Source organism: Ceratocystis lukuohia (assembly GCF_044167205.1).
Source record: "Ceratocystis lukuohia strain C4212 chromosome Unknown Supercontig1_pilon, whole genome shotgun sequence".
Lineage (NCBI taxonomy): Eukaryota > Fungi > Ascomycota > Sordariomycetes > Microascales > Ceratocystidaceae > Ceratocystis > Ceratocystis lukuohia.
This window is the reverse complement of record NW_027263520.1, coordinates 3,528,177-3,554,328: the sequence shown is the minus strand read 5'-3', so window position 1 is coordinate 3,554,328 and position 26,152 is coordinate 3,528,177. Positions and strand designations below refer to the sequence as shown.

At 48.7% G+C, this 26,152-nt stretch overlaps 8 protein-coding genes across 8 annotated transcripts; 5 read left to right on the top strand and 3 right to left on the bottom strand.

The window, feature by feature from the left end:
- Positions 1-160: 160 nt before the first annotated feature.
- HOO65_010894 (putative carrier protein ymc1 protein) lies at positions 161-1,169 on the bottom strand (the record flags this gene model as incomplete). Its single annotated transcript, XM_071006034.1, has 2 exons — positions 161-993; positions 1,079-1,169. The coding sequence occupies 2 exons, from the start codon at positions 1,167-1,169 to the stop codon at positions 161-163; spliced, it is 924 nt and encodes a 307-aa protein (XP_070862716.1).
- Positions 1,170-2,203: 1,034 nt separating this feature from the next.
- HOO65_010893 (Sec34-like family protein) lies at positions 2,204-4,796 on the bottom strand (the record flags this gene model as incomplete). Its single annotated transcript, XM_071005452.1, has 5 exons — positions 2,204-2,788; positions 2,846-3,790; positions 3,849-4,188; positions 4,266-4,549; positions 4,680-4,796. 5 exons carry the CDS (start codon positions 4,794-4,796, stop codon positions 2,204-2,206), a joined length of 2,271 nt encoding a protein of 756 aa, XP_070862715.1.
- A 283-nt stretch (positions 4,797-5,079) lies between these two features.
- On the top strand, positions 5,080-6,819 carry HOO65_010892 (Protein FMP25 mitochondrial; the record flags this gene model as incomplete). Its single annotated transcript, XM_070999827.1, has 1 exon — positions 5,080-6,819. One exon carries the CDS (start codon positions 5,080-5,082, stop codon positions 6,817-6,819), a length of 1,740 nt encoding a protein of 579 aa, XP_070862714.1.
- Positions 6,820-8,680: 1,861 nt separating this feature from the next.
- On the top strand, positions 8,681-11,820 carry HOO65_010891 (Protein-tyrosine phosphatase; the record flags this gene model as incomplete). Its single annotated transcript, XM_071005372.1, has 3 exons — positions 8,681-8,705; positions 8,824-10,560; positions 10,670-11,820. The coding sequence occupies 3 exons, from the start codon at positions 8,681-8,683 to the stop codon at positions 11,818-11,820; spliced, it is 2,913 nt and encodes a 970-aa protein (XP_070862713.1).
- A 5,982-nt stretch (positions 11,821-17,802) lies between these two features.
- On the top strand, positions 17,803-19,170 carry HOO65_010890 (uncharacterized protein; the record flags this gene model as incomplete). The annotated part of the gene is made up of 1 exon (XM_070999826.1): positions 17,803-19,170. The coding sequence occupies one exon, from the start codon at positions 17,803-17,805 to the stop codon at positions 19,168-19,170; it is 1,368 nt and encodes a 455-aa protein (XP_070862712.1).
- A 948-nt stretch (positions 19,171-20,118) lies between these two features.
- Positions 20,119-21,519, bottom strand: HOO65_010889 (26S proteasome regulatory subunit 6B-like protein; the record flags this gene model as incomplete). The annotated part of the gene is made up of 3 exons (XM_071005828.1): positions 20,119-21,088; positions 21,156-21,296; positions 21,368-21,519. The coding sequence occupies 3 exons, from the start codon at positions 21,517-21,519 to the stop codon at positions 20,119-20,121; spliced, it is 1,263 nt and encodes a 420-aa protein (XP_070862711.1).
- Positions 21,520-23,383: 1,864 nt separating this feature from the next.
- Positions 23,384-23,976, top strand: HOO65_010888 (uncharacterized protein; the record flags this gene model as incomplete). Its single annotated transcript, XM_071006185.1, has 4 exons — positions 23,384-23,555; positions 23,626-23,690; positions 23,745-23,787; positions 23,861-23,976. The coding sequence occupies 4 exons, from the start codon at positions 23,384-23,386 to the stop codon at positions 23,974-23,976; spliced, it is 396 nt and encodes a 131-aa protein (XP_070862710.1).
- A 1,266-nt stretch (positions 23,977-25,242) lies between these two features.
- HOO65_010887 (Kinetochore protein mis14) lies at positions 25,243-26,022 on the top strand (the record flags this gene model as incomplete). Its single annotated transcript, XM_071006128.1, has 2 exons — positions 25,243-25,419; positions 25,504-26,022. The coding sequence occupies 2 exons, from the start codon at positions 25,243-25,245 to the stop codon at positions 26,020-26,022; spliced, it is 696 nt and encodes a 231-aa protein (XP_070862709.1).
- Between the last annotated feature and the right edge of the window lie 130 nt (positions 26,023-26,152).

Sequence of the window (26,152 nt, the reverse complement as noted above, 5' to 3'; positions counted from 1 at the left end):
CAAGATTTATAACAGTGGAAAAGAAGAATTCTGGAGAGACCCTGAAGCAAACACCTGTTTTATTATTGCTGGCAATCACGAAAACGCCCGACCCTTCAAAAAGAATTTACCGCCGAACAAGGAAACCGATACCGTGCATGACTTAAATCCCCAGGCCCCTTCAGCTAATAGCACGCCTCGTCATCTCAACAACGACAAAGGTGCCTGCACTTACGGGCATGGCACGCAACAGGGTCGGGCCCAGTCCCTTCCAGAAGCCCATCATGCCCTCCGCCTTCCACGTCTTAGCAAAGCAATCCCGCATGGTCTTGTACGTCTGATCCTTTCCAAAGCCATCAACCTGCATCTTACTCTTGATCACATCTAGCGGGTAACTTGAAGCCCATAAGGCCTCACCAGCCAGGCCACCATACAGCGCCACTTTGTATGTAGGTATGTCCTTGCGGTCGATGCCCAGCCGCTTTGCATCCCAGTTCATCATCATTTCAAACGACAGAAACCACATGCCGTACGCTTGTGCCTCACGCAACACAGTCACAGCTCCACCGCGATATAGCCCACCAATGCCACCCCCCTGTATGCATAACTTGCGCACACAGTCCCATGGGCCCGCATATAGACGGTTAGCGCCGTGCGGCTGCGTCTGGAGCCGGATACGCACGTGCTCAATCGGAGCGCTAAGGACAGTATTGGCAATACCGGCAAAGGCTCCGGCGGCGTAATACTGTGGGTATGTCAGAGCAGAAGAAGCCGCAGTAGAATTAGGCTCCTCACCGGCAGCTGCGGCATTGCGCTGCTCAAACCAACGGCGAGCTTGGTGGAAGCCGCCGAATTGCACAGACACACAAGCCCCAATTCCGAGGAGTGGCGTAAGGGTGCCCTTATAAAATGCTAGAGGACCCTCTGTCTTCCAGATGCTGGATGCAGCGCTGAGAGCAGAACCATACTGCGAAGAGGTCTGAAGACGCACCTTGACAATGTCAAAGGGCTGGCCTGGAATAACGGGTTAGCTACAGTATGAGGTTGATGCGTATGCTGCAGGAAGAGCTCCGCAGTATACAGTCTATAGTGCACATACCAATCAGCACCTGGGCAACACCACCCACAGCGCCAGAAAACAGGTCCTTGGCAGTCTCAAGGCTCGAGTTGGTTCCTTCAAGATCACCCATGATGATAAACAGTCACTATAACTATAGACAAAAGCACGATAGGAACAGCCAAAGTGAAGAGAAACGGAAGAACAAAAGGATAGTCGTAGTGGAGATCAAAGGCCGATATCCGGGGAAGCTTCTGATAAGAGATCCACACAAAAGATTAAGCTTCTGTAAAGATAAGCAAACAAGTATTAGAGAACTCCGTGGAAAAAAAGAAAACAAAGTGTACAGAAATCCAAGTAATACGGTTGGAGCTTCCGACGATCAAAGTGGTAGCAAAGAAAAGAGCAACAAAAAAGGATTGCTAATCGGGTGTCACACAATATTTACGCAAAATATCACCACCCTTAAGTTCCAATTTCTAATACTGCTACGGAGCCTTCTAGCGCATCCTCTACAGCCTTCACTACTGTATCCACCACCAACAGCGCCTACAATCACAGGCCCTACAGGTGGCTATGCCCTGGAAGCGGCGATGGCGTGCTAAACAGCTGGAAATTCGCTTGTTAGCCTCGAAAAAAAAGAATGGTGTTTATTTAACGTCTGCCGGAATCTCCAAGATCGAACCACGCCGGATTGGTTACCGGACATAATTGGTCCTCTGCAAGGCTGACAACGAACTTTGGGCGAGAGAAGCGCGCATACTCCCAAGCATTCTTGTCACTCGCCTTTATCCTGTGGTCGTCGCAGAGTAAAAGAAAAACAAAATTGTGAAAAATGAAAAATGAAAAGGCCCTGGTGGGGCGAAATCGCCAATTTTCTTGTGGCCCACATAGTTCCGGATACCGGCGAATTTGACAGGAATAAGCTTGGCTGAGTGGCGCAATGGTAGCGCGTTGTCTTCCGGTTCTTCAACGACTTGGCAAAGGCTCAGGGTTCGAGTCCCTGCTTGGTCGCTCTCCTTTTTGATGTTCCAAGTTGCCAGCCTGCGTTCATGGCGATTTCCCTTATGTATTCATGACATCATGTGTGTGCATTTTTGTTACGGCCATCGTGGGGAGTAAGAACGCCTCCGCTTCCTCGACACCAATGCTATAGCTCCCCATTTCCTACTTCTTCCCCTTTTGCACATCTACATTCGCATCAATCGCCTCCTTCAGCCTATCCATAACCTCTCGCTGATTGCCAAACACATTCTCCAGCAAGGTGTCCAACTCTACATCGATTGCTGCCAGAGTCTTGCCATCATCCTTCTTGGCCTCTGCCTCTACCACCTTCGCTGCCCACTTGCCCGTGAACGCATAAATCGCCCTACGTAGCAGCTCATCAAGGTGCTCGCTCATGTTCTCCTGCGTCAACGCAGGCGCCGGGGGCGGTACCGGCGTTGCGCTGCCCGTCAAGCCACGCGACCAGATAGGCAGTGGGGCAGCACTCATAATGCTACTAAGGAAGCCAACCCAGGCCTGCGGGTTGATCGTGTCCCAAATAGGACCGAGGGCGCCACCACCAGCTGTAGACTGCTGTCTTACATCACCGAATTCAAGGCTAACGAGCTGGTTGCGCAGCACAAGCAAATTCTTGATCATGAAGACGTCTGAGTCAGAAGAGCCCTTGGTTGCTTTCATTTTTGTCTCGATACGTTGGAGCGCGCGAATAGTCTCGCGGACTATATTGAACACAGTGGCGCTCTGTTTCTATAAAAATGTCAGTACACAGATATTCCATCATGGAACATATCAATAGCAACCTACACTGCGTTCCTTGGGCATGCACTGATCAAACATGTCAAGCAGAGCCAGGGCAACCTTAACCGTTGGATAGGCGTTGGAAACAGGCAGCGGGCCAACAACCTTGGGGATCTGCAGAGACTCAGGCGCAACCGGTGCCTTTGTAATGATCTTGGAGACTTCAGCTTCAAACCCCCTCTCAACAAACGGCCACATGTGGTCCGACAGCAATGCAGCAGCATATTCCCGCGAAAATATAGAAAACGGCGAGTCTGACTCATCGTAGTCTGACACCAAATACTCGTTCGAGAGCCATCCAACTATATTGCAAATTGTCCGCAGCTCTGCAGCCTGCAGACCAGCCTGAATTGCAGCGCCTGGAGGAGCCATGTTTGCTGGGTTCACGAGGAAGCGCTGATGGGACTTGAGCACGGCATACACAGAGTCGTCATCAGGGCTACGTCGCGGTAGCACGTTGAAAATTTTGGCAAAGAGATTGACCTCGTTAAAGGCTCGTTCAAAACATTGTTTGATGTATTTTCGAGAAGCTGACTCGATAGAAACACCCTGGGCCTGGCTGGCTTTGTACTCTTCTATGTCACGGTGGGCAATCGTGCGCATGTGACGGTCGCGGACGGACAGATACGTGTAAAACATGTTTTTTGCACTTCCCTCATAAATTTCGCTGGCAATGATGTCGTCCTTATGGATTCCAGTCTTGTCATAAATGCGGCATGTAACTTCGTGGATGTTAGGCACAAGGGAATAAGACTCGAGAGTCATCTCGCCGAACCGATCATAGGATAGCGCATGTTGTGCAGATTCCGAGTTAGTATTGTTTAGTTGTGGTGCAAGATTCATGGCAACCTTGTCAAGCTTGTTGCTCAGCCCGGTTTCAAGGAGGTGAAGAGCCTTTGTCAAAAGGGATTGGTAACGAGCGAGATATGATTCTGCATCTCGGTATGATGTCTAGATAACAAAGTTAGCAAATACAATAGCCGGTCATGCGCCTGAGGGCAGATCATACATGTTTAGACATAAAGTCAATGCAGGAGTCCAGATGTCGAAAGATATCAGCAAATGAAGAGTCATCCACCAGCTTACTCGCGCCCGGTGCATTGAGCCTCCGTGTCGCATTATCGAGGTACGCATAGTAGTGAAGATCAGTACCAACTTCATCGGAAAGCTTTTTCAAGCGTTCCTGGTCGGCAATAAGGTCTTCACACTGTGATCTAAATGAGGTCGTTTGCAGCTCGACAGCCTTGAATGAGCTTGTGAGCTTTTCAAGAAGCCTCAGGGTATCATCGGTATCGGATATCAAGTTGTCAAGATGACCTTCAGTGAGGGTCAGCTGGGCCTGGTATGCACTGTTGATCCCACAGTTAGTCCAAATGTATAGAAACGCACTTGACGTTAATTTCAAAAGGAATTCATGAAAGCGTACATGTATACATTACGGCTCTTCTCTTGAAGCTGCTCGTCGCAATCTGATTCCTCCTCGTCATCGGCTGAGGTGTAGCCCTCCAATGAAAGTGCCGGAAGACGGGAGGCTTTTGTAGTTCTTTTGCTAAACTTTCTTACGGTGTACTTTTGTCGCGGGTGTATAAGATCGCTAGATGATGCGGCTCGTCGCAATACTTGGGGCTCGGGGAAGCTGTCCCCTTCGTCTTCTACGACAGCCAGTACTGGCCTGGAAATCTCACTACTACTGCGCACATCCGAGGATATCTAGAATTCAACACGGCGGAGAATCGATCAGCGGCGTGTCTTCAAGTCAAGACAAGAGTCAAATCATCAGCATCCTCCGGACCAAGTTGGACTGCCTGTGATAGTTGCCGAAGCTTCTGTGTTCACGTACATTCGGTTGTTGTAGCAAAGACGGCTTGCGCCCGTGGCTTCTGGTCGGCTGGCCAGATGTTCTGGTGGGTTTATTGGTAGCTTCAGGCACAAAGTTATACCATTGGTCATCATACATTGTGATTGTCAAGCGTCGGTTGCGAAACTTGCAGAGCTATCGTGTAGCTTCAATTACAGGCGACGTTTCGTAGTGGGGATTGTCTGTCCTGGGGACTAGATAGCCAGTATCTTCACGTGACTATGTGCACTAGGGTTGTGAGCTCTCTACCTTAGGTAGCTCAACCAATCAAAGCACGATCATTTTTTTCAGCATTTTGAAAGTTCGTTTTTGAACTTTTTGCCAATATCCTCATGGTTTTCTATATTTCCCGAATTCGTTTTTACAAGTCATCAGTCATAAAATGCCTAGTCTTGGAGCATTTAGAATACCGTCAGCTGCCTTGCGGCGTGCCACTATTGCAGGCTCTCATGGCCCAGTCATCCCAGGCAATGCCTCCCAGGCCCGATGCTATGCTTCGAGACGGACTACCCAACGTCTAGCTAAGACCGCCAGAGGCGCGCTAGCATTCGGCACTGCAGCTGCTATTGTCTACTACTACCCCACAATTGCACGTGCTATTTCGGGTGAACCTACGGAGGAAGATCAAAAGAAGCTCGACAGGTCGAGAGTCAAGCCAACAAAGGCCAAGCTAGCATCCCAGACCCTGGTATCTCAAACCGATCTCAATGCAATCCCCAAGAGCTGGGATGTTCCGGGCCTGTATGTCTGGGGCTTAAACGCCAGCAAAGTAGCAGACCCCAATTCCCAGGAAACGTACGTGCGTGTACCTAGACGCATCAAGTACTTTGACGGACAGCTTCTCCGCGATGTCAAACTGCGCCACAACTTTGGCGCTGCTGTAACGGAGAGAGGCGACATTGTACAATGGGGCAAGGGGTTTGACAAGGAGAAGTTTGAACCTACGACGACGCTGAAGGGCAAGAACATTGTCAAGATTGCAGTTTCGAGTGACCGTATCATTGCTCTAGCAGCCAACGGCGGCGTTTACTCTCTGCCTGCATCCAAGACGGACCTCATTGCCGACCAAAGGGACTTGGAAGCGGAAGCCCAGAAAAATACCAATAGCAGTGGCTCATGGCTACCATCTTTTTGGTCATCCAGCAGTGCTTCGCCCGGCCTGGCCTTCCGTACCATAACTCCGGCTAAGCTAGCTCGTGGCGAGAAGGTCACGGACATCAGCAGTGGGACTGACCATTGCCTGCTACTAACTAGTGCGGGCCGTGTGTTCTCTGCTGCTTCTAGCACCTCCAAGTTCCCGGCCCACGGCCAGCTAGGTGTCCCTGGCCTGACTTGGGATAACCGTCCCAGCGGTCCTTACTATCAGTCACATGAAGTCCCTAGCCTCAAGGATGTCCATGTCGTTCAGATAGCCACAGGTGACAGACACTCTATTGTGCTTGACAAGGATGGCCAGTCGTTTGGCTTTGGTGACAACATGTTTGGACAGCTGGGTATGCCTAACCCTTCGGGCACTACACAAATGGACAAGCCTGTTAAGATTTCCAGCCATCCGATGTACGGCCGCTCGGCTGATGCTAAGCTTGGCAAAATTGCCGCTGGCGGCAACAACACTTTCTTTGCCGCGGCAAATCCCGGGTTGCCTGAGTCGGTCGATGTCTGGGCGGCAGGCCAAGGCCATCTAGGCAGTCTGGGCACCGGACACTGGCTTCATATGACATCGATCCCCAGCAAGATGCGAGCACTATCGGGTCTGACCGAGTTCAGCGATACAACAGGTGCCCTAGTGCCCATCCGAGTTGGCAAGCTGAGCGTAGGCGCAACTCACTCAGCAGCAATCCTAGACGGGGCTTCGCCACAGGCTGGACGTGACATATTGGTGTGGGGAGGTAACGAGCACTATCAGCTGGGTACAGGTAAACGAGCAAACCTAAGCGCGCCGTCAAATATTCCACCGCCATCAGATGGGGCGGAGGGAACGCAAGTGGCTGAGTCGCAGAGATTACAAGCCGCCCCGCAGCGAACGGTAATGCTAGATGGCAAGAAGCGCCACAAGGTCTCGCTGAAACAGGATATAGAGTGTGGCGAGTATATCACTGCGCTGTACTCGACCCCCAGTTGAGGGAAGACAACAGCATTTATTGATGCGGGATGTTATTGCGACTCCAGGCGGTTTATTATTAGGCTAGTTTGTGAGCCTGTGTATTTTTATATTCCATGTATGTGGTGGTGATTCTGCCGATTTTAATTTGTACTTCTACTACTTCTATTTCCCTTGTTTCAAGGGATTTTTATATTGAAACATTTCGCGAAGAGGTTGTCCTCACGCTCAACTCTTGGTAACCGGTTAGAGGCCAGAAACCAAGGCGCGTATTTTAGTGTGGGCCTAGGGTTATCGGATTAACCCAGAGCATTAGTGACTTCAGTCGGCCAACATGGCTTAGGTTTTTTTTACTGGACAGGCGAAAATGCCGCTCTCAACTATCTTGGGGAAACGTGTGCGATATTAGTTCATCATTTTCATTGTATTTTTTTTTTCGCATGCTGCCAAAAATATGTAGTAATCTAACAGAAACACTTTGAACACCGCCTGTGCCTAGACGCCCATCAAAAGGGTTGGCTGCTAAAAAGAATAAAAAAGGAAGGCCCAAGCTTTTTGACTTGAGTGGCGCCATTATTTTAAGCCCTAGTGAGGAAGAAGCCCGGACCCTAAGGTTGAAGCAGGGGAGGGCAAGGCCAGAGTTGAAAGCTTGAGGGGATTTAGGTGGGCTTTGAGCCTTCTAAGTTGTGGGGGGAGCTACTAAGCGATGGGCTTCTAGAGGGTGCTTAAAGGCTCTAGGCTACACAGGGGCTATATGCAGCCATGCCAAATTGTAGCACCGCACTATGCAGTCCTAAAAACATGGCCAATCATAGCATGCAGCCCACAAAGACCTGGCTTAATATGGCACCACTTCTGTAAAACTCAACTGCGTATTTTCTTCGTCTTCTACAAAGAATTAGCGCACTTATTTCTTTTTTTTATTTTATGCTTGAGATTCTCGAGCTACCGGCGTTCATGTGTCCGGCGATCACACATTACAAAATCTCATACGGAACACACGATAAACAAGGCACAAATTGATCGTAGGCATGATTGATCGCACTCGAACTTGACTCGCCGAGAGAGAAAAGTAGCGCTATATAAATCTGCACTCGCTCAGCTACCAGCTACGCCAGGCTAGGTCTTTCTACGCGGTCATCCCATCATCGCGCCTCGCCTACCCCTCATTATTTCACGTATGGCAGAATAGCAGCCAACCAGCTTGCATTCGATGATCGCTCTATTGTCTACGCAAAGCTTGACGTAGGTTCTTGTTATGCGCCAGCATTAACGCCCATAGCCACAGTGACAACGACAGCCAAAACCGCTTCTATTGTTCGCTCGGGTACGCACATACACAATAACACACCTGTCCGGGCCGCTCGTCCCCGCCATTGTTCTCACTGCATGTCTTTTCCCTTTTCTTCTTCCCGCCGCCAGAAAAGTCTATCTTGGGACGTAGCCGACAAAACCCCCGCCCACTCTGCTTGCTTGCCTGCTTGCTGTGCCGGTGCATTTCTAGGCCCTGTGCTTCTTTACTTTTTATAGAGCGCGCTATATAGCCTTGCACCACTACTGCACAAGCTGGCATAAGAAAGCCATAAAATCCTATTCCCTGGAAGGTGAGCAGAGGCCAAGCCAAGCCAAAGCAGCCAACGACAAGGGGGCATAAGAGAATCACCAAAAAAGAAAGAAGGCAAAAAGACAAAGAAAGACCTCCGAGGGCTAGTTGAAGCTCAGACCTACTTGTGGCCAATCAACCTAGATTAGTCTCAGGCCCGTAGACAAGAGGCCAGAGACAATAGCGGGGAGAAACATCACAAAGCTTATCCGCTCATACCCCCCTGTATGCCTTTCTCCTTGACTCTGTGATAGAGCCGCCTGCCAGCTTTCCTTCAAAATGAACCGTTTTCCCATGCATCGCCGTCGTCGTCACAGGACTGCCAGTCCACCTGAAAAAAACCACGTCACTTCGTCTCCTCCCCCCCTCTCCCCCTTCCGCCAGCCATCCTGACTTGATAGCTGTGTCTGCTTCTGCACCAGTGCCTACCAGATCCAAACAGCCTCTTCACCGTTTACGAACCCTGAAATCTGCACTGTCTGGCTCGGCCTCTGCAATCAACGCTGCTATAACGCTGTCATCGTCGTTACCGCCCAATCCAAGCGCCGGCAAAAGTTCAGGCCAAAGCCAGGGTACAAGAGTAGCCAAAAGTACGAGCGCGCGCCCACAAAAAGAAACGACTGCAGCGGCAACTGTGCCTGCAACCACTGCTGCAACCGAAGACGTTGTGAAACAAAACCCTACACACAGGTACAGATATCGACACAGACGTCGGCACAAACACGAGAAGCTACAGCCACAGCAGCAGCAAGAGCAGGAAGAGCAGCAGCAGCAGCAGCAGCAGCGGCAGCAGCCTGACGCTAACAATAAGCCCCCTGACCCCACCAAAAAGGCCTCTGTTTTAAAAAAGACGGACCCTGCTACTACCACCACTGTCATTGCCACCGCTACTGGCGAGACTACTGAAACCACAGTCGCAGCAGCAGCAACTACCCCCTGCCAGCCCCCGCTAGACACTATCAACTCTACTGCACCTAGCCGTCGCCAAAAACGTCGCCACCGTTGGGCTAGAGGTAAAGATAAGAAGAACATTACCACTGCCCTTACTGCTCAGGCCACAACCACACCTGCCCTCCCATCTAGCTCCCCACCTCAGATCGCTGCCGTCCCGCTGCAGCCATCGCTGCAGTCCTCCTCGTCGTCGTTGGCATTCCAGCCCCAAGCTGAAAATTTAATCAACAAAAACGAGGCCACAGTCTCGTCAGAAAACCCCATGCAAATCCAACTGCAGCAGATGCCTAGCGCTACTTTTGAAACCATCCAGCCAGTGTCGTCTACCTTGGCGATTACCACCAAAACCACGTCACCGCAGTCAGCTGTCGCCTTTGCTGCTGCCACTGCCATTGCCACTGCCAATCCTACTTCTACTTCTCCCTCTACCTCGACCATTGCTACCAGACCCAATACTAGCACAGCTCCCTTTATTCCCCTCCGCTCAAAGCCCATCCGTGCCGATCGCATTCCCGTTGCGTTCCGCAACCTGCAAATCCGCAGCCCAATGAAACGTGCACGATCGCCCGCTCCGCCGCCCATTTCTACTGGTGCTGCTCTCCACAACCCCTCTATCGATGCAATCGCTGTTGCTGCCCCACCGTCGGCCGGTGCCACGTCTGCCGTGGCCGACTTCCCGCTATTGGCCACCTCTTCTTCGTCCAACATGATGTCCCAGTCGAACTCTGGCCAAAACACCCATAATAGCAATGTACGAGCAGGCTCGGGCTCAGGCCTGTCAATTGTTGCTACTGGCACTACTGCTAACGCTGGCACGGTCCCTTCACTCAACACTCCACGTCGTAGTAGCTTTAGCGGGAGTGTCAGGATGGAAAAGAACAAAAAAGGAAATGCCAGCGCCGCTCAAAAATCGAAACTCCAGTCCCCAGCCCTTAGGACAAAGCCCCCAGCATTCTCTAACTCGTCGTCCTTCTGGGGCCATGGGAATACTGCTGCCAAAAACGCCGATGCTTCTTCCACGGCATTATCAAGTTCACACCAACAATGGACTAGCTCGCCCAGAGTACTCTCTCCACTGTCTGTGACATCAATGATGAACTCTAGCTCAGCCTCTGCAACTGCGGCGGCAAACAGAAGAAGTAATGGCATTCGCACGCCATCTCCTAAGGGCGTCAAAATGCCTCTCTTCATGTCGTCGTCTACCCAGGGTAAGTGATGATAATATTTATTGCTTTATATTGCTACCTCCTACTCTTATCCCCCATTTACTTATTACCTTAGACTATTGCTAATGCATCCTTTGCCCTATGCACGCAGACATCAAAGCAAAGTTCAACGAACTCACTTGGATCGAACGGAATCGGATTGCCTTCGGCAGCAGGCGCCCTAGAACTGATAACTGCACATCCTCACTGGCACGGCCCGCGACTGCTTCAGCATCTCTATCTAGCCCGTCGGAGCCTAGAAACGGAAACAACCCCTTCAGCCCTTCCCGCAGGCTGTCATTTCGGTATCCAGAGCACGCCCAACCGGATCTTGATCGCTACCCAGACATCCTGCCGTGGAAGCATAACCGCATTGTTCTCAATGTACCCAAGGGGACCCAGAACTACATCAATGCATCGCCTATCACGCTGGTTTCACCTAACGACTCTGCAAACCTGCCCGATTTGAGATATATTGCTATGCAGGGTCCAACACTGGCCTCGACGCCATACGTGTGGCGTATGATATCGGAACAAATACAAAAGCAAGTTGTGATTGTGCAGCTGACCAACTTGGTTGAAAGCCGGAGATCAAAGTGCTTCCCTTATTTTCCTCTAGAAGAGGGTAGTGTGATGCACCTAAATGACAAGGACATTTGGCATGATGGTTGGCGGGCATCGATCCGCTTTGTATCTAGGAGGGTTCTTGCAGATGGGGCCATCGAGTCCAGAAAGCTGGTGCTACGCGTGGAGTATACGGACAACTCTAAGAAGCCCCGCGAGTGGACTGTCCGCCACCTTTTCTACACTCGTTGGCCTGACTATGGCGTCCCTACAGCCGAAGACCTGCCTGCGTTTTTGCAGCTGATTGAGCTGTCGCAGCACTACAGCAAAGACACGCGTGACCCACGCATCGTGCACTGCAGTGCTGGCGTTGGCCGTACAGGGACCTTTATTGCATTGGAATTTTTGAAACGCGAGCTGGATATGGGCTTCCTGACCGGCGATGGGGTGTCTCTGGTTGCTGGAAGCATGGCACCGCCTCCACTGCCTGAAGAGATGTCGCCGGTGACGCCAGGCGGTGTGGATACTCGCAACGATCTTATCTTTAGCACAGTGGACTGGATGCGCGAACAGCGCAAGACCATGGTGCAGTCTGAGTCCCAGTATATGTTCCTATATCAGATGCTACGGAAGCTCTGGAGGGATCGGTACGGGCTTAGTGCAGAGGATATCGCAGAGTTGGCGGCTAGGGGACAATGACTTGGGAGTTTGTGAGGCAGGCACGGAGGAGAATGAGATCATAAACATAGAATGGGTGAGTTAGAGAGAGGAGGATAGACTGATAGCATGGCCGGATGGGTAGCCTACGGATGGAGGCATCTTGTCCCCTATTTTTTTTGGCTTGTTTCCAAATACCCTCGGATTTACTTTGATTAGTTTGGATTTACTGTATATGCCGTATGAAATCTACGCCGCTAATATTACCAACGAAACGATGCTTGGAGTCATATACTACAGATCTAATGCGGACTTACACGGGATTTTGTGTAATGAATCACATCGCGATACACACAAGGGTGAGATCAGATAGACGAGAACACAAAAAGGGCATGATAAAAGTAGGGATAAAATGGGACGGTTATCAGAGACATGGGCGTTTTGAACTGTGGCCATATTTAGCTGCTCGACTCTTCACCGACTGTTGGGATGGAATGGAATGATGCATTGCATGCAAGACAAGACTAAACAAAATGAAGAGAGAGAGAGAGAGAGATAGAGATAGTAGTGATGCTGAGGGTGGGAGGAAATCTCAGAGGCAATAGAGGACAGGGCAAGGGAAGTAGTAAGCTGTTTCAAGGGGAAGGATGAACGGATGTTGATGGGTAGCAGTCGTAGTAGGATCATAATATAACACTTAGCTCGAGTCCACGTATCCACGTATGCACTCGAGCTGTGTAGTTGCATCGACAGCTGACGAAAAGCTAGTGCCCCCGCACGCACGATATAACTTTAAGATCAGGCCATATCGCATCAAAGCAGCAAGCGATGTAGCTCTATGCTGGCTTAGATCTCAAGTCCTTGTGGATCTGGGGACAGAGGCAAGAGCAAGATCAAGGATCAGGCCCAAGACGAGGGAAGCGAAGATAAATACAGAGAAAATGGGTACGTTGTGGAACCTGGCCTCAAACCGGGAACAGGGAAATCGGACACATCAAAATGATAGGTGATCAGAGGACATACACACGTCGGGGACATAGGGAGAAGGAGAACGCGAAGGAGGACAAAGCTCAGGAGAAATGCAATAGGGCTGGCGCGGAGATAGCATAGTAGTGCTAGTTGCGAAGCAAAGGGACGATACGCATGTCTTGGTAAGGCTCTTGTTATGTTTCCTCTGGTTTCTGCTTGTCTGAGTTGAGCATGTGACTATTTCAATATGTAAGCATTGAACAGGAAGAGAGTGAGGGTAAGAGTGAGATAAAAGGCGAGAGTGAGATTGAGAGTGAGCAAGAATGTAGGTATTAAGTATCACTGCATACACGGTTGTACTACAAATAACACGTTAAAGCACGTGCATCGACGACCAAGCCTATTTGCAGCATGACAGGTTGACAGCATATTAACGCCAATGGCGAATGTGTACGCATTTCGATAAAGACAACAGGGAAAAAGAGCATGTGCAGTAGACAGCCAAGAGAAGTCGACGAGTAAAAAGCAGCACAGCTTTTGCAACTGAACCCTCTCCAAACTGACTGCTTTAACGAAACAACCACAAGCGAAGCGAAAGACGGGGAGAAACAAAAAGGGGAACAAGACTGTGGGCAAAGCCTCCCCCCCTTCCTGTCGGCCGAGTGCGTGAGGCCCTGCCTGTGCCATCAGAAAAGAATCAATGGGACCAAAAGAAGGACAAAAAGACACGGCCGTGGATGGAAGGAAATTTTCCCGATTGGAGGGCCTACGTTGTTGATGTGATACAATACTTTATAATAGTAAAACCTACAGAGCCGGTAGTACCCTGGTTGGTACTAAGGAAGGCAAGCAAAGCAAGACACCTTCGACATCGACTATCCCCTTGGACTGTAGTGTAGCTAAGAGAAAATGGACAGATGTGCCTCCTGTCCATCACCCATACCTGGGGATGCTTCCTTCTCAGGAGGAGGCCAGCCATTCAGCCTGTCTATGATGGTGACCAGGAGAAGGCTGTGACCTCTTAGCTCCGTTAACCTCTAACATCAAGCAAGCAAATAGCCTGAAGACCAAAAGAGGCCAGCACTCCTAAAACACGAGGCACGCCAATTAATTGCCCAATCACAGTTGGGATTTACCCTGGGAGAAGCCAATTTCTGTAGCAAGCAAAACGACTTTCACAGCTGGATCAGGCATTTTACCAGTGGCTGATAGTTATAGTCTGTGTGCAAAAAGAACGCTATGTCGGTATCGGTGTTATGCATCCAGCAGAGCAGCCCGAGTAGTAGAGCAAAGCAACTTACCCGCTTTCGTGCTTGTACTTGTACTTGTACATGTTGATATACGTATGTATGTATTTTTTAGCGTGAACATCCGAACATATTGATATATATACATATTTATATACATATGTGTATGTGCACAGTACGAGTGCGAGTGCAGGAAAGCACGCTCCCATATATCCAGCACTGTGCTGGTCCTGTTCATTCACTGGTGTCAGTGGTACCAGGCCTTGGCCAAGCTGGGCTACTACTGTCTTCAGTTTGCTGGTTGTACTACAGCGTAGCTAACACCACAGCCGGCATCACAGCCAGCTAGCACCTTATTTAGTCGTCTCCAAAAAATGGCTCCTTGTTTTTCTACATGCCATGCCATTCTATAACACGCCAGCGCCAGTGCCATCTTCCGTCTTGGCTTGAATCCGCTAGGGAAATATCCGACTATAAAGGAGAGCATCTTGGCCAACAGCATCAATCGTTTCGCACAGTGCTTTGTTAGTCTGTCGAGTCTAGGCTGTATTGAGTTTGGCATGTCTTTTTGGAGACACCGTAGCGCAGTCTTGTCTTTTTTGGCTTGTTCCGGCTTTGTTCTTCCTTGCGCTAGTGATAGGCAAAAAGGTACACCAAAAATACTTTCCAGGAAGAGCGACGAGGAGCAAGGAAGAGGTGGGAAAAAAAAAAAAAAAAGGGGACATGCTACGGGAGCAACTGCCCGGGTACTATTTTGTAATGACAAACGCTAATATGGAAAAGGGAAGCTAGCTGCAGGAAACTGCCACTAAAAGCAATAAAAAAGTTGGCGGTGAGCATCGAGTCAAGGCAGGTATGGGAAAGTACTTGGTGCAAACGGGATGACTTGCCTTGTTGCTGTCTCTCGTGTGCTTTCCTTCCCCCTGCTCGATTGGCTATGGTGCCTTTTTACTTCTTTCTTTCTCTGCTCTTCTCTACTTGTTCTCTTTTGAATCAAGAAGGAGCTCCCCAGCCTAGGCCTAGCCTTCGTTTGCCTAGCTAAACCCGCATGCAAGTAGTTGCTAGGTTCGTTCGCACACACACATGCAAGCACACAAAAAAAATCACCCGCACAAATAGAGCAGGAAAAAACCAAATAGGTCAGCAATTGAGAAGGAAGCGTCATGCACGCTGGTAGGAAAAGGAAAAAAGAAAAGGCTACTTCCCTGCTTGCAACTGCCCTTGCCTGGGATAGCCGGGATATCAAACGGAAAGCCAAGGTTAGCCAGCAAGCTAAGCCAGTCAGTCTTCTTTCAACTTCGATTACCGGCCATCCATGGCTTTTGCTTCCTTCCTATTCCTTTCACACAACTTTTTTTTTTCTCTCCCACTTGCTTCTTTCCTTTTCTCCCCTTTCTTATTCATTTCAATTTTCTTTTTTTCCTCTTGTCCACCCCTCCTTTTGATCTTCACATAAAGGCTTGCTAGGTGTCTTATCTTTTTCTCTTCCCTTCTTCTTTTTCTAACGCCCTGGACTTGGCATATCCTCTTTCTTGCTTTACCCGCACTTCAACTTCTACCTGTTTCTTGTTCGTTGCACTTTAATCATGGCTGTGCGGGTTTATACACTGGCTTAAATGCCCTGTAAACTGATATCAAGTCCGTCCGTCCGTCTCGCTCACTCGCTCGCTCGCTGAACGCTGCCTTGTCGTTTGTCATCTCCATACAGCCAGTTCAGCTCAGTCCAACATTTGATTGATTGGTAAACGTCACGTTAAGCAAGGTTCCCAAACGGCCCCAACCATTGCCGTCCGAATTATACTGCCGATTCGATAAGCCGGAATAGTATCAGCAGCCTAAGCCCATAAAGCCTGATTGATATTCGTACCTTGTGGTCTATCTGCTTCTTTCTGGTGCTCGCAAATCTTGTCTTTTTTTTTCTTTCCACACCGTCGCTCTCTCTCTACAAAATTGCTGCTTTGCCTTTGTTAGACCTGCAAGGCTCCCCGTCAAGCGTGATTTTCTCTAATCCAACTACGATTCTTTCCTTCCACTCCTTGCTCTGTTTCACTTCCGACTCAGTAGCCTGCTCAAATCACGGCTTTGCCCTCTCCATCTCAATCTGAAACGGGTTATTCAGCCCGTTCCACTTCAGCAACCGACACATCCGTTAATATTCCTCCCCAGATTTCTTCAACGAAAATGACAACAATTGTAAGTATGGCTTTTTTTTCTTCGTTCGTTTCTTTTCTGTACTTCTTGTTTTTTTTTCCCCCTTTATCGTGCTCTCAGCCCCTCCCTCGGCATGACGTACATGGTATAGCTTGTGGCTTTCTCAGCCCAAGCTAAGCTGGGTCTATTCTGTTGCCCAATAATCTCCAACATGGAGTAAAACGTCCCGAACCATACATACCCATATTATACAAATCCTTTCTTTTCCCCTCGAGTGCACACAAAACTACTACTGCGCAAAGGGAGTTTCCATTTTAATCTTCGCCCACGTTACGCTTACTGTCGTCCTCAATCTCATTGGATCAAGAACAATCAGTCAAGTCATGTCTGGTTCTAGATCCATCTAATCCGCACTTGAAATTGCCGAGTCCTTTTTCTTGTGGCTTTTGCCTTCTCGGCTAGTAATAGCCTACGATGATGGTCCTTTTCTTCCTCCCAGCTGCAACTCCTTCAATATGACCAACCTTTTCCCCTCGAATGACTTTTTCTGGGGGAGGAGGAGCTTCCCCGATGTCGCTGTCTGCTGGTTATTTACTCATTAGATCTGCTTGCTGCTTTGGCTGCGGCCTGCTCCACCTCAGGACCTGAAAAGCTTCTTGATCCTGATCCTGTAAATCTATCTCTTTATCTATTATCACATTGCCTTTTGCCTCTCTTTGCCTTCCACGTATAACCACTTGGGTGGGTAATCATCAGCGTGGCCAACTAGCAGTGCCTCCATCTCCCCATCCTAAAAGAACAATCTAGCCTTTTTTCTCACTAGGCCAAACTCTTGCTTGTTTCGACCACCTGCAGTTCGCCTATCAAGAAGCTTGTCTAGTTTCCAGGAACGGAAAAAAGTCTAGATCTATAACCGTACCCGTACCCCTCTGTGTCTAATGATCATGATATACCACATCATATCATATTACGATTTTTTATTCCACCATTTTAATTTGCAAATAGGTGCATCTTCTGTCCCTTTAACGCTTTGGTGGTTTGCATCTATAAAATGAACCAACAAACAGATTCCGGAATGAGCTTCTTAGTACCACTCACTGATTTTCAGCGATCGAGCTCTATTCTTAATATTAGTTTCTTCGCCTGAATCTTTCTTCCTATTCCAAAACTTGGAGTGCAAATGACAATGTCAACTTCAAGCTATCAAGTCTGACCACTTTGGATCCTTGAATTTCTATTCCACGTTTACCATGTCCTAGTGGACTACATCACATCAACGTGACAGGCCACCCATCAGTGTAATGATGCGGACCCCTGTTTGCTTGCATTCAGCACTGGTGCTCACTATGAGTCCACCCATCCTCTTTAGGTTCTCGGCTTGCCTGACTTGCTGCTTTCTGTGCTCCCACCATCACTCTTTTGCCCTTACCTCATTCATCATGCCAATAAGTCCCCGAGCGCAATTCTTCGTGTTGCTATATCACAAGCATCTATACTTGGGTATATATAGTGTCTGCGCTGATTTATATACCACGCGCCGCGCTCGTTCATAGCCAACTTCTCCCTTACCCCCCTTGTCAACCACCCCGTTGTCTTACTTCGCCTCTTGTATTCTGATTGACAACGCGTCTACCCCAGAGCCTTTCTGTCTGATCCGATGCTGACGCCAAACATACAGCTTTGCCTAGCTCACTACTGTGACACTCATGGCCCTACACCCTTAATAGTCACCGAAGGTGCTAAAGTCCCCTGCTCTACCTGCTATGAAGGCAATACCCCCTTGTTGATGACTGGAGATGTCGCCCCCGTGGATTCCCCGGCTCTCGAGCAGTCTCTTCGTCGCTTGAGCACGACTTCTCACAAAGCTTGGTCTTCCCAGTCTTCGGATGAACATCACACACGTGATACTCTCATCAGATCTTCTACCACCACTCCATCATCACGTGGGTCAATATCTCCCACAGAAACTACACCTCCCGACAGCCCACGGAAAAATGAACCTCAGCGTCGTGACTCTGGCTTTAGAAAAACCTACGACGAAAATGTAACGCGTAGAGCCGGTCCTTGTGACAACTGCGCTTTGAGCGTTCCCCCAAACATTCGTCAAGCTGCAGCTAATGATGACGGCCGAGCTCCTGTTCTCCGAAGTACTTTGCCATACTCTAAGATGCCTTCTAGCTGGCAGAACTCACCTCCCTCATCTACGGAATCTGCTGCCAGTGACAGCGAAGCAGATGAGGCCCCATCAAGCTCTACCCGGCAGAGAACGTCTACTTCTAGGGCAAGTATGTCTTCAAGCCGCTCTCCTGTTGGTGGACATGTGCATTATATGAAGTACATTTCCACGAAAGAACCTCTCCAGCCCTCCTCTTTCTCTATAGTTAGAGAGGCCTGCATTCGAACTCTGTCTTTTGAGACATTGCCCCGAGGCCCTGTTTCTCGCCTGGGCTCTATCCCTGGCTTTGTCACCACTCACAGTGCTGGATACGCGGCTTCAGGCGGGCCCATATTCTTTGGAGATCCAGTCGCTGGGTATACGACGGCCTATATTTTTCGTATCTCGGATGTACATGCTCGTGGCCATAAGCGCGTCTATGCCTTCATGGCTATCAGCACCCACGGAGAGCGACAAGTCATGCAGAAATTTGAGTATCTTGCCCGTCGTTTCCGTCAAATGGCTGCATCCATCCAACAGATGGCTGAGAATGAGGCTGATAAAGCTACCGATCCATCCCCTAGTCCAGTCTTAGCGCCTGGGCCTTTTGCGCTGCCTACTCTCACTTCCCAATTTGACACATCGTCCTCCACAGTATCATCTACAGTTGCGGAGCGGGATCGAGGTGGAAGCAGCTTTCTGTCTAGCGGTGGTGGCGGTCTTACCCGCCGCATGGGTGCAGGCGGGCCTGGTGTTTCATTAAAAGCGCGCGGCTTAGCAGAGCTAGTTGGCCAGCCTGACTTCTTCTATCAGATGCATTCATCCTTCGCCAAGCTCCTGTACGAAATGGAACACAACAAGTACAATTAAGTGCGCAGTTGTAGACAGAAACAAAGTCAACAAGCCCTCTTGCACGAATAATGTCCTTGGGTACAGTTCCTCGCAGCGCATTTCCTGCTCGCCTCTTTAGAAGCAACAGGTCTGTTTGCACATGCATATTCATCCCCTACCATTGCCTAATGAGCCCACAGGACATGTCCAACTACTATTTCTTTTTACTGCCACCTTTTCTTTTCCTTCTTTCAACGCACACCAACACATACACATAGATGGGCTACGGTTTGTTTTCTTTTCTTTTTTTTTTCTTTTTCTTTTTCTCTACATGTCTCGCTCTTTTTTTGTTATGCGTGCGTGTTCATTCTGCTAAGAGGAGGAAGATATACCCCAGAGCACATTATCATGTGCGTTTTGCTTTATTTTCTATTTCGATTTTTTCCATTCCGTTTTTACTCGCCCTTACTCCATTTTTCCCTCTTGCTTTTTACACCATAGACTTGATATTTTTTCTTCTTTTTCTCCATGAACACAGCTATAAATAAGCTAGTTCTTCTCCCCTGTTTCATTCCATCTAATCATACATGACTAGCGTGTTCTCTGCGGGAGCTTCAATCCGATTTTTTTCCTTTAGTTTCTCTATCTACTACATAAGCTTGTGATTCACTTGTCTTGAACCTCGTACCCTTCTCTTCCCAACAGGGAGCTAGCTCACATTAAAATCGGCCTGAATATAACATGGTAGGATGAAAAGAAATGCTCTTGTGCGTGTCTGTTTCAATAATCTAGAATATCTTGTATCTAGAATAACACCCAACCCGTATCCTCTAGGTCTCTGTTCTTATCCACCAAACGTCCCCATTACTAACGAGCAATAGCTACAAAAGTCAAAAGGCTAACAAGAAAACGCTCACATATACGAATAGACAAAAACCCTTGAATTTCATGCCAGGTGTTTACTTGTTTGCGTGTTAGAGTTCTCGCTTATCTGTAGAAATCCAGCTTGTTCTCGTCCGTCGAGGTCTTGACCTGGCTAGAGTACGCGTCTTCCAAATCACTCTGGATGATGTTGTATCTGTTCTTGCGTACAGCGCGCAGACCTGCTTCCTGCATGATGGCTGAAATGACAGCGCCCGACAGTGGGTCGTTACGGCAAATTAGAGAGTCAAGATCGACCTCGGGCGCCAGACTCATCTTGGAAGCAATGGTGGAGAAGATTAGGCGGCGCTCACGGCGATCGCGTAACGAGGGGAACTCAATCTTGCGGTCCAGACGTCCGGGACGCAGCAGCGCGGGATCGAGGGTGTCGGCTCGGTTGGTGGCCATGATGACCTTAACATTGGATGTTTGGTCGAAACCATCCATCTGGTTCAGTAATTCAAGTAGAATACGCTGGACTTCACGGTCGGCACCAGTTTGAGCATCGAAACGCTTGGTGGCAATGGCATCTATCTCATCGATGAAGATAATCGCCGGCGAGTTTTCTCTGGCCATACGGAAAACATCACGAACCATTCGAGGCCCCTCACCTAGATACTTCTGTACAAATTCTGATCCAACGACGCGAATGAAGTTGGCAGTCGTAGAGTTTGCAACAGCCTTGACCAGCATGGTCTTCCCGGTTCCAGGGGGGCCGTAGAGTAATACACCACGTGGAGGGTCGATACCAATTTGCTTGTAGAGGTCGAAGTGGGTGAGAGGAAGCTCGACAGCCTCGCGGATTTCTTGTTTCTGCATATCCAGACCACCAACATCGGCGTAGGTAACATCAGGCTTTTCATCAGAGCCAAGCATGGCGATAGAAGAATCCGCTTCAGGGGGCAGAATATCGACAAGGGCATTTGAGTGGCGATGGAGGGCGACCGAGGAGGAAGGCTTAAGCTGCTCGCGATCAAGAGTTGAGAGAATTCTGACGACATAGTTTGAGCCGGTACTCGACTGTACAATACCAGTGCTGAGGAATTGAGTTAGAATATTACCCTGGAAAGAAAAGTCGACCAGATGACGGAAAAAGAACTTACTTTTGATCAATGGCTTCCATGAACTGGCCAATGACTAGGGGAACACTCTGAATTCGTTTAATCTCTTCTTGCGCTCGTACGAGTTCACGCTTTAGACTGCGCTGCTCATCTTTGATGTATTCTTCTTGCAATTGAATGTATCTGAAGGTGTGAATTAGTAAGTATACATGCTAAGGGACAAGCCCATGTATGACCGAGAAGTGACTACATACTCAAGCTGGCGTTGAAGCTTCTTGAGCGTGGCGTACTCATCGCTGCCGTCAGCACCCTGAACGTCGAAACTATCGAGAGCTGGTATCGTTGCGGAGGACTTTTTCAAAGCAGAGCCAGCGTTTACGGCTGTCTCAATTGCAACATCAGCCATGATTGCTTGTAGTCAGCTAGACGCGGCTTGGTTGTGATGGGGAAATAAGTAGCGAGGCTGAAGTCGAGCTAGCTTTGAAAGAGGTTCGGAGGAGCCCTGAACCTGTGTTTAGACGTCGAGAGAAAGGAGAAATGGGTTAAAGCTGAGTAAAGAGAATCTAAATAAAGAGGTTGTGAAATGAGAGTTCCTTAGATATGTGCAGACCGTTAGCTGAAATATCTGTTGCACAGTTGTACGTGATTTGTTGATAGTTGTTGGTGACGAGGATAAGAGTATATAGCCTTAGTCTACAACGAGCTGGCCTATAATGAGCATAGCTTCAGGCTGACAATGGTCGACGTAGCCTGGGCGGCTAAACACCGGCAGATTGTATTGATATACAGACGTCACGTGCTGATAAAGGCTAGTTTGGTACCCACCCGATATCGCAGACGTTCCGTATGCGTATGGGACAAGCCTTCCTACATTTTGGAGACCCCCAGTTTTCAAGGTCAAGGAGGAATTTCCGGGAAGTACGGCGCCCCAGTTTAGACGTAGGTGCTTGTTACTACCGAACTACTAACATATGGAGAGTACTGTAGCAGTCCATGCTTATCACACAATGCAACTTGGGCTCTTTTATCTTCGTTGGGAGGATCATGGTGTGTGATGTAGTATAATATGAAGACAAGAAGAAATACCGTCTTATGCCCAACGCTGCCCTTGTCTCGGAAAACGAAGCAATATGTAAATGGAGGCGTGTATGGAGCAAAGTAGGATGCACGTGGTGTTGTGTTGTATACAGAGAGCGGCCTTGGGAATTGAGGCTCTTGGAGCAAGGCGCCCGGCCAAGGTGAAGTGAGGTAGGAGGGGATAGTAAAGACTTGCGGCTTATTTACATGTGATGGTAGTGGGTGTTGGCTTGAGCTGGTAGGACTCTTTGTTGGGTTGGGAAGAATATAGGCAGGTAGGCAGATTTTAGTGGGGGACCTTGGTGGTGGTTGTCTTCTAACCGTTATAATACATGCTTGTGCTGGACGATATACGAAGTACATGGTACCTACCTTCAAGCTGCACCAGGCCGTACTTAATCTCCAATCTGAGAAATCATTCTTGTCTTTCTATTTTTCTTCTTTTCTTCTCTTCTTCCTCCATGTTTTTCCTGCCACTATAAAAGCCCGTCTTATCGTGATTTCTTTTTCCTCTCAGCTTAGCTTTTCCTTCTTCTTTTTTTCTAAGCCATTCAACATTACATTATCTAGTGTTGATATCTACCACTCTGTTTCTTGTTCTACCTCTTTACCTCCTGCAAGCTTTTTGCTCTAGCTTCAAGTTTGTCGCTGGCTGTTCTGATCATTCTTCTCATCGCTTTGTGATACGCTCTCCTGCTTCTTCTGGTCTTGGCGATAACTGTCTTGGCTGACATCTGTTTTGTCCCTACTTTTCCTTGTGATTCTTCTTTGTTGCTTGCTCTCCGACCATAATATTTCTCGACTTGTGATATCCCTCATTGCTTTAATCTCTCCATATTCTACAAATTCCTTCTCTCATTGTAGCTAGTATTTGGCTAGCTGTTCGTGGCGGCGCCCATCTCCAATTTTTGAGGCGAAGACGAGCTGTTTTTTTCTCTCTTGTTTCCGTCTTTGTTTTCCAGGTTCCCTGTTGGTGTTTCATGGTACGATCTAGACCAAGAAACCCTCCCAACCCGGTATCTCTACATACTTCACAGTGTATTACTTCTGTTTAATTGCTAGCCGCCTTGTTTTCTCCTAGCATATTTTTTTCCGGACATTCCTTGTCTTGCCTTCCCGTGAAGCTCCGATACTATAGCACACGCCACTATCACACGGTGTATATCGCCATATTTCCCGCCGCTTCAGTCGCCATGTCTTCCTCTATTCACATTTCCGCTCAAGCCGCAACTCCTCAATCAGTCGCCTCATCTTCATCTCGACAGTCTTCTATCTCTTCCGTCTCTTCATCCCCCACGTCGCCATCACCAGCCCAGTCTGACAAGAGGGCTATGGAGAGAAACCGTCGTCGACCCAGCCTCCTCAGTGCGTCATCCCTTTATTTGATTGTTTCGCCAGAATGCCTCCAGATGTTTCTAACACGTTGATATTACAGGCTCGGCTATTTCTCAACAGGAGACTACTCATGTTGATATTGGCGGTCCGGACTCCCCTCGTCTGGTAAGTGTCCCTTGAGCGTCACTTTGTTTAACATGGTGACTAATACAGCGACAGATTTCGTATCTTTCCTCTAGTCAAGGCTTCTACTGGAACCCAGGTAAGTTTTGCATCAGTCAAGCTTGTCTCGCCTCTCACTTCTGTCTTCGATTTACTGATTTTTTTGCCTGCAGAAATCTTCCTGCCATCCTACATCGACTGCGACTATGTCCCTCTTGAACTCCGCCGTGACGCTGTGCACGAAATTCACATTACCGATGAGGAGGCCCAGATGCTGCTGCCACAATAAACGCAGAGTCGTTACATTATATAATCCTGCATCTTCTAATTAGCTGCTTAGAGCTCCTGCGTCATTCCACTTGACGATTCGATATGCTCAACATCACATTCCCTTACGATATGCTTTAGATTCTTTCAAGGTCGAGGCTCTTCAACATCCTCTTCTTTGCCCTCTTCTTTTTCTTACCCTGTGGTTTTTTTTTCGGAACCGCCCAAGTGGCGGATGGCGTTTGCAGTTGTTTTTTGTTGGTTTTTTACTGTTTGTGGCAGACTTGAAGAAGATTGTTTTCCGCATTCTGTCGATTGGTTAAATTGCTTTACAACTTGTTTACTATTTCTACTACTCTATTTATTGCTGTTTATCCCTCCCCCCCCCCCCCCACTTAGCTGGGCCTCAACAACGGTTGACAACAAGCATGCACATATGCAAAGTAAACTTGTGAACTGGCACAGCTTGGCTGTATCCTTGCCACATACATTCCCTATGCTGTCCTGCCTCACGCCTGTACGTGCAGCTTGATGGATTATCTGCGTTACATTTGTTTTGAAGTCTATATACTTTATTAACTAGGCCTCACACTTACACATACTCCGCTATTTTCTGTCTCCCGATATAAATATGGTGACGCCGTACTCTTGTCTTACCTATCCCCATAACCTCGTTTTGTATGCCATTTATATCACCGCCATAGTACAATGAAATACCAAGTCAGTTCATTTAAAATAATATGGTCCCAATCGCATAATCTAAAAATCCAAGCGCAACTTTGGCGTGTTAACAGTTCGATAACAGTCACTGCCTCGTTTCCTACGCCTGTTCCTTAATACTGCATGGGTGCACGGGGAACCTATTCCATAACTTTTTGAATCCCTCAATGACGTGAAATGAGATCATTGGTGAGCCAGTATTGGGCCAAGATAACGATAAGAGCGACATATGAGACCCACTCCTGGTGGGGTCATAAGCACGGGTGTTCTAGTGGAGTAAAAAAAAGGGGGGCAAGAAAGCTTAGATCCTGGGTTACACTAGTTCTTATCGATAGGAATGTTGCTTTCTGGGGCTAGGCTGAATAGCGAGTTAGCGTTAGCTATTCTAGTTTTAGATTGCCACATGATGAACGAGGGACGGATGCTCAGCTTTAGCTTTGTTTTTATGGGCGATCTAGCGATGCTTCATTGTGCAGCAGACCACCAGGGTATGTAAAAACCTTAGCTACCCTTTCGAACTACCGTGCGTCATCTTGATTAGCCTGTACCGCCTACACAACATACCACCATGAGTGGACCAGTAGCCCATCGCAAAATCGAGCTCCAAAGTCAGGAAGACCTTTCATACCTTCTCAGCAATGTCCGACGCGCTGCAAGAGAGCGTTTGGACGAGGCTTTCCCTCCTGTAGAAGGCGACGATACCGAAGATGAGCTACGCACGAAGATTGAGGAACTCGTGAACGAGGTATCACCATCTATCACACCAAGACCCCTCTCAGAACATATCACCAACTAACTACCCCCTTTTTTTTTCCTTAATTCAATGCAGTACATCCAGAAGACCTTCACCTTCGCAGCCCCCAACCTCTCCATCAATGGACTCCCCGTCGACCCCGCACCATTCCTATCCGGCACCGCGCAGAACGCCAGCAGCATGCCACCTACTGAGGCGTACGAGCCGTTCAATGAGCGAGCCCACCAGCGTGTGCTAGATCTTGCACGTGAAGAGGAAGATCTGCTAGCCGAAATCGCCGCGCTCAAGCACAAGGTCCCGCAGCATGTGGCAGGCCATCTTGCCGAGCAGTTTCGCGTGACCACGGCCGCCGATGAGGATGCTGCACGCACTCATGCTGAGGCTGCTGTGCGTGACGCGGTTGCTCGGGCTCGCACCGAGTTGACGCAAGACCAGACGCTTCAGAAGGGCTTAGTCAGGCAGGAAGAGGTTGAAAAGAGGTACGGAGCTGCACTGGAGGCGTTGAGGAAGTTAACAAGGGATACACCATCAACGGTCGCTAAAATGGAGAGAGCTCGGATAGCAGGAGAGTATGTTGTGACACAAGGTCGCTAGGTTATGGAGGGAGGGGCATGGACTTTGTTGTACTCTACATTCATGCTAAATGGCAGAGTTTTGGATTGCTGCTAAATTCATCATCTACCCACACATATGCCATATTTTTTTCACACCAAAGTCAGAGATG